The following is a 7542-nucleotide window of genomic DNA, read 5'->3' on the forward strand; positions in this document are numbered from 1 at the left end:
TGTTTTGATGGGTGCAGGACCCACAGGGGATGTTGCAATGGGTGCAGGACCCGCGGGGAATATTGCAATGGGTGCAGGAGCTACAGGAGATATTGTGATGGGTGCAGGACCTGCAGAGAATGTTGCAATGGGTGCAGCACACACCAGAGGTGTGTGCAATGGGTGCAGGACATGCAGAGGACATTGTGATGGGTGCAGGACCCACAGGGGGCATTGCAATGGGTGCAGGACCCTCAGAGGATGTTGCAACAGATGCAGGAGCTGCAGGAGACATTGCAATGGGTGCAGGACCCGCATAGGATGCTGCAACAGGTGCAGGACCTACAGCGGACATTGCAATGGGTGCAGGACCCACAGGGGATGTTGCAATGGGTGCAGGACATGCAAGGGATATTGTGATGGGTGCAGGACCCACAGGGGATGTTGAAATGGGTGCAGGACCCACAGGGGACATTGTGATGTGCGTATAATCCACAGAGGACGTTTTGATGGGTGCAGGACCCACAGGAGACATTGCAATGGGTGCAGAACCCAAAGGGGAAGTTGCAATGGGTGCAGAACCCTCAGGGGACATCACAATGGGTGCAGGACCCTCAGGGGACATCACAATAGGTGCAGGACCCTCAGGGGATGTTGCAATGGGTGCAGGACCCACAGGGGTCGTTGCAACAGGTGCAGAACCCACAGAAGACATTGCAATGGGTGCAGGACCAGCAGCCATCCCTGCTAATATCATTTACTGTTTCTTCACTATTGCAAATACTGTTCACAAACCGATCCCCCAGCTGCCCCCCAGCCTCCTTCCAGGTTTCCACTCTTCCCCCCACTGCTGTGGCCCCCCCAGGACTCCAGGAAACTTCTGGAAACTATGCACTCAGCACATTTTGCCCAGCCTCGTTTGCTGCTGGAGGGGGTGTGGGGACAACAGTATTTTTTTCTGACATGAGTTGCAGAAATGCCTTCTGGGAATTCCTGGGAACTGCAAGCGCACCCCCCACCCCCTCACCCCTCCGTGTCTCCTGGCCAAATCCTTATCTAGGGGTCAAAAAACATCGGGCAGAGCCAAAGGTCTCCATGGCCCCAAAATCTGACCCTCCGGAGACTGCAGCCGCCTGAGCGTGGATCCACGCTGGGTTTTTTTTACACGGTGGAGGGGGGCCAAGAGGGCTACATGTTAAAAGAAGGGGGAGGATGTGACATAAACTCATTTTCTTCATGCCTGAGCTCGTGGCGGTGCCTCCTCGCCTCACCTTTTCCTGGGGAAATTGGGACGCAGGGAGGTACCAAGGTAAAAGATTTTATTTCCATTGCCAGCGTCCCTTGCTCCCTTAGGGATATTGCTTGCACTGCATGGCTTTGAGACATTGCTCTCACTGCGCGTGGATATCACTTGCACTGCATGGCTTTGAGCCATCACTCTCACTGTGCGTGGATATTGCTTGCACTGCGTGGCTTTGAACCATTGCTCTCACTGCACGTGGATATTGCTTGCACCGCGCGGCTTTGAGCCATTGCTCACCCTGTGCGTGGATATTGCTTGCACTGTGTGGCTTTGAGCTGTCAGTCTCAATGTGCATGGATATTGCTTGCACTGTGTGGCTTTGAGACATTGCTCTCACTGCGCGTGGATATTGCTTGCATCGCATGGCTTTGAGCCATTGCTCTCACTGCCTATGGATATTGCTTGCACTGCGCGGCTTTGAGAGATTGCTCTCACTGCGTGTAGATATTGCTTGCATCGCGTGGCTTTGAGCCATTGCTCTCACTGTGCGTGGATATGGCTTGCACTACGTGGCTTTGAGCCATTGCTCTCACTGTGCGTGGATATTGCTTGCACTGCGCGGCTTTGAGCCGTTGCTCTCACTGCACGTGGATATTGCTTGCACTGCGTGGCTTTGAGACATTGCTCTCACTGTGTCTGGCTTATGAATCACACCAAACCAAAGCGCCACCCCACCCCCCCCCCCCGACTCGGTGCTGCTACGGCTCAGAAGTTGATTGTGCAAAACCCACAAAATTTTGCACCATTCTGCCAAAATGCCAAGTTTGGTGAGTAGGGGCTCCTCACATCCATGTCACACATCCTCTGTCCTGCCCCAGTTTCTCTTTTTCCAGCCAGGAAAACACCTGGGGGGGGGTTTAGTTTTTCACCCCCTCCCCCACTGATTATGCCCAACTTGGCTGCAGGGGGCAATTCCGGGGGGCAAGACCCCCGGTGGGGGCAATGTGGGGCGAGTAAAGGGTTAAAATACCCTCGGGGAATAGGGCTGTCCTCAGCTCCCATAAAAAAAAGATACTTTCCCAGCCATGCAGTTTAAAAATTTGTCAAAAATGAATTTCAAATTAATTTCAAACTTGGTCCAAGTGAATTTCAAATTCATTTCAAAAACGGTCCAAATGGATTTCAAATTCATTTCAAAACTGGTCAACACGAATTTCAATTTCATTTCAAAATCGGTCAACATGAATTTCCATTTAATTTCAAAATCGATCAAAATGAATTTGAAATTCATTTCAAAATTGATCCAAATTAATTTCAAATTCATTTCAAAATCGGTCCAAATGGATTTCAAATTCATTTCAAAAATGGTCAAAGTATTCCATCCCCACCACGCCGTGGGGCAAAAAACGCCGTGAAAAGAGGACGGTTTGGATTTTAATGAGAAACCCTCCCCTTCCAGAGCACTTTTGGGCTGCTTCATCAGTTTCTCATTAGTTATTTTTGAAATTTTTTCCACATTTTTTGCAATTTTGCAGGAGCTGGGATGAAGCCTTCCTTCACTTTCCTGCTCCTGCTGTCAGGTAGGTAAAAAAAAAAAAAGATGGACTTTCCTCCTGAGGATGCTGCTAGATGAAGAAGTCATGGGTGGTGGGTGCTCCTGGGTTAATTCCCCCCTCCCCCATCTCTTTTCCAGGAGCCGTGATGACCGTCCAACCGAAGGAAGACAAAGGTGGATATTCACCTTGCAGGTTCTTGCCCTAAAATATGAGATTTCCACCCAAAATGGGGTTGTTTCTGCTCTGCTTTGGGAGGCAGGAAGGGAGCGAAGCTTCCTCCCAGCTACGCTGAAACCAGATGCTTGATTTTCATGCCGTTTGTCCCCAAATCCGCGTGTACCCCCTGCAATTCCCACCGGGCAATTCCCTTCGGCCCCAGGTCCACCCCCCCACCCGTCAGACATCCCATTTTTAGGTCACGTGGAGCACAGGCTCCATTTCGAGTCAGGAATCCCAAAGCTGGTGGGTTTCACCCCAAAATGCAATGAGGCTGGGAGGGTTTGGTGGTGGTGGGGCATCCCCGGTGGGGGGGTGGGGGGGTCCCCTGATACCTCAGCTTCTGCCTTCCTTCAGCATTCCTGCTCTACCCCTATGGTCCGGGTGAGAATGACCAGAAGAACCCCAAACTTGACGATGGGACATCGGAGAAGGTCTCCCTCACCGTGCCCTTCACCTTCTACGGCAAAGAGTACCAAAGACTTTACGTACGTGAGCCAAAATTCCACTTTCTGGTGCATCAAAGCACCAAAGGTGCATCCTCATAGGGTTGGTGGGTCTGGGGAGGAGCCCTACACCCTCCTGGATCAGTGGAGGAGAGGTCCACTGCCAAGTTGAGGTCACCACCCTCATTTTGATAGAGCTGTAGATGCAGTAGTGACCTAAACAGCTCCAAGATGGTCGTAGAAGGCAGTGGTGAGACCACATCTGGATCCTGTGTCCATCTCCAGGTTACCCACAACTAAGTCAAGGCGTTGACCTAGTGGCAGAGGTTGCTGCCGTGTTGCGGTTGACTTGGTGTCTTCTGCAGGTGAACAACAATGGCGTCATCTCCTTTGACTCCAAAGTCAAGCAATACACTCCCGACCCCTTCCCCCTGGCCGACGGGCGTCCCTTCGTGACCCCATACTGGGCGGATGTCGACAACGTGAAGGGAGGAGATATCTACTACAGAGAGAGCACCGACCCAGCACTGCTGGCACGTGCCACCAAGGACATCAACCAATACTTCCCCAAGATCCCCTACACCGCCACGTGGGTTTTTGTGGCCACCTGGGACCACGTGGCCTACTACGGCTCTACCAGCAATAAGGTAAGGTCCACACTCATGGCTTGAAGACCACACGCCTCCAGATTCCTTTATACCACCCTGACTTGGCATGGAGGTGAGCCACAGGCAGACGCGTTCCAGAGAGCGGAGCGAAATCATGGCCTCAAATCTGTCATCGAGCAGATGACTGAGGATTGAGGCCCACCAAAACCAGAGCCCCACTGCGGGTGCGCCATTTGCGAGCCTTCGCAACCCCTTCATTCGTTTGCGTGACCCGTGTGTGGGCCTTCCAACCCATGCACTGGCCTTCCAACCCACGCACTGGCCTTCCAACCCACTCATCGGCTCTCATGACCCACTTGTCCTTATGACCCATTTCTGGGACCTGCAACCCTTGTGTTGGCCTTGAATTCCATTCATTGGTCTTCACAACCCACTCACTGACCTTGGCAACTGATGTGTTGGTCTCACAACCCATTTCTTGGCCTTACAATCTCTTTGATGGCCTTTGCAACCTCTTCCTTGGCCATCACCTTCCATTCCTGGCCTTCACAACCCATTCGTTGGCCTTCACAACCCATTCGTCGGCCTTCATGACCCATCCATTGGTCTTTGGCACCCATTCCATTGCCTTCGTGACATCTGAGGTGAGCACATGTCCTCCAGCCCCTCGATCCTACCTGCCAGCCATGGATGGACATGCGAAACCCCGTGGACTTCCTTGACTATCGCTAGGTGCCACCACGCAGATCTGGCAACTCCCCAGTCAATTGAAATTGGGGTTTATTTTAAATAATGAAATAAATCTATAAATTTAAGTAAATTATTTAAAAGAAAGGGTTTTCTCTGTGTTTGAAAGCCAGCTTTTCTACTAGGCTGCTCCTCTGCCCACCCCAAGCAGAGAAAAAGGCTGTGGCAGAACACCAAAAGTACTCATCTGAAGGTAGACACCCAAAAACCAACCCAGATGGAACACACCTCACCGTGACAGCTTCCTTGCACAGCTCTGGGCGAGCAGTCTACACCCGCCTGTAGCTTCAGGGCTCAATCCCATCCATCCCTGCTCATCCCACCACTGGTGGTGTCAACTCCTCCTTCCTCTTTGCAGGGAAACACCTTCCAAGCTGTCTTGACCACCAACACCAAGGTGTCCTTCATCATCCTCAACTACTGGGATATCCAATGGACTACAGGGTCGGCAAGCGACGGTGACCCTGAAACAGGTCTTGGAGGCACTCCAGCCCACGTACGTGAGGCTGAAGGAAAAGCAGAGGGAAATGGGATGGGGAGGGGGGAGGAACGTGGGAGGGTTTTGACCAGTCATGGTTTTTGGTGACAAAAGCAGGTTAGGTGAAGGTAGGACTTTGGCCTACAATGTTTTTTGGGGAAAACAACAGTGAAGGTGGGACTTTGACACAACATTTTTTTTGGTAGAAGACAATGCCAAAGACAGGTTGGCCCATAACATTTTGGGGGGACAACACCAGGTTCATCCAAGGCTGGAAGGTGGCCCATGCCATTTTGGGGGGGAGAGCAATGCCAGCGGTAGGATGGTGGCTCACAACATTTTGAGGGGAAAACAAAAGGTTCACTCACGGTAGGAGGCCACCTTCTGGGGTCAATGATGATGAGGGTTGGAGGTCAGCCCACAACATTTTGGAGGGGGAAAGCACTGCGCTTGCTCATGGTAGAAGGCGGTCCCACGTCGTCTTCTGGGGACAAAGATGACAAAGGTCAGAGGTTAGCCCATAACATTTGGGGGGGGACACCACCAGCTTCCCCGAAGACTGAAGGATGGCCCATCGTGTTTTTTGAGGACACCACCACCACCGGTAGGAGGCTGTCCCATGCTGTCAACCCCTTGGGTGGGGTCTGAGCCCTCCATTTTGGACCTTTCGCCAGGCTGGCTTCAACAGTGGAGATGAAACCAACTACTACAACATCCCTGGCTCCCAGACCGAAGCCATAATCAACATCACCATGACCTCCAATGTCAACGTGCCAGGGCGTTGGGTCTTCCAGGTGGATGACTTTAAGGTGACAGGAGTCCCCACAGAGGCACCCAAGGCTGCCAGCAGCAACAGCTGCTGGTTGTAAGTTGAAGGTTATTTTTGGGGAGAGAACCAAGAAAAAAGGGAAATTTGAGAATTGCTTGGGAAACTGTTTCCTCCTCTTAGGTTCTTCTCACAGATAAATCAAGGTGCCTGGGGCAGAGGGACCATCCCCATTGTCCCATCATCCCCATTGTCCCCACTGTTATCTCCTGTGTTGCACGCGGAGGGCAAGGCCGCACGGCAGGACGCGTCAACCTCTACCAGAGCAATAAAATGGCAGCCGAGACACTGCAACTCCCGTGTCTTCTTCATTTCTCGCAGGTGTCCGCGGACGTTCAGCAGGTTTTGGACTCGATGTGAAAAAATTCAAAAAATTCAGCATTTTTTTTGCCTCTTGGTGCATTAATTTAGGTTTGGGGTTTTTTGGGTGTATTTTTTTTTCACTCTAGGTGCATGAATTCACAAATTTTTGCCCTCTGCATACACAATTTTCTGGGGGTTTTTGTGTCCATATACACAAATTGGTGATTTATCGCCCTCTCTCTGCACAAATTCATTATTTTTTTTGTTTGTCTGTAGGCATGAATTTGAATTTGTCACATTCTATATGCAAATATTTGAAATATTTTTTCCATTTGCATGAATTTATGAGTTTTCACCCTCTGTGGGGACAAATTCCTGATTTGTTTGCACCTCACACATCAATTTATAAATTTTGCCCTCTGTGTTTAAAAATTCATCTCTTTTTTTGCCCTCTACAAGCACAGATTTATGCTTTTTTGCACTCTACGTGCAGGAATGATTATTATTTTTTTTGTCAGTGTGCAGGATTTTTTTTGCGCTCAGCACATGTATTAACGATTTCTTGTAATCATGAATTTATAATTTCCCCCCCCCCCTTTTTTTTTTAGAAAATGCCCCCCAAAATTATTTCCAAATGCTCAGGGCTCATTTTATGTCTTATAATCCTGGATTTTTCCCATTGATGGGCATTTTCCAACAGGAATATGAGGTCAGTATCGTGCCAAAATTCCACGTGACCAATTTTGGGGGAAAAAAATTAAATTTTAGGGGAAAAGGAATCACCTCAAAACCCCCATGAAGTGGGAATTTTCCTCCCTGAAGACAAAGTGGTTTTGCACATGGGAACCAGCACGGACACACAAGGTGTGCACAACACCTGAGACGCATGGGAGTGTCGCACACGCTGCCCATGACACGCTCGGCATGCGTGTGCTGCCCAACCTGTGTGCACGCGACACGCGGAATGCACCGTGGTGTGCAATGTGCTGGTGTGCACACGCGTGCAATGCAGGTGTGCAAGGCAATGCTCAACACCGCTGTGCACACGCGTGCAACGTAGGCGTGCAAGGCAATGCTCAACACCGCTGTGTACACGTGTGCAATGCAGGTGTGCAAGGCAATGCTCAACGCTGCTGTGCT

The 7542-nt window shown here is 50.6% G+C and overlaps 1 protein-coding gene across 1 annotated transcript; it reads left to right on the plus strand.

Annotated features, from left to right (window-relative positions):
• Positions 1-1118: 1118 nt before the first annotated feature.
• Positions 1119-6393, plus strand: LOC101914620 (sushi, nidogen and EGF-like domain-containing protein 1). The gene is made up of 7 exons (XM_055799150.1): positions 1119-1288; positions 2758-2802; positions 2916-2951; positions 3352-3482; positions 3806-4087; positions 5154-5291; positions 5948-6393. The coding sequence occupies exons 1-7, from the start codon at positions 1216-1218 to the stop codon at positions 6140-6142; spliced, it is 900 nt and encodes a 299-aa protein (XP_055655125.1). The 5' UTR covers positions 1119-1215; the 3' UTR covers positions 6143-6393.
• Positions 6394-7542: the final 1149 nt, after the last annotated feature.

This window comes from Falco peregrinus, chromosome 3 (assembly GCF_023634155.1).
Source record: "Falco peregrinus isolate bFalPer1 chromosome 3, bFalPer1.pri, whole genome shotgun sequence".
In the NCBI taxonomy this organism is placed as follows: Eukaryota; Metazoa; Chordata; class Aves; order Falconiformes; family Falconidae; genus Falco; species Falco peregrinus.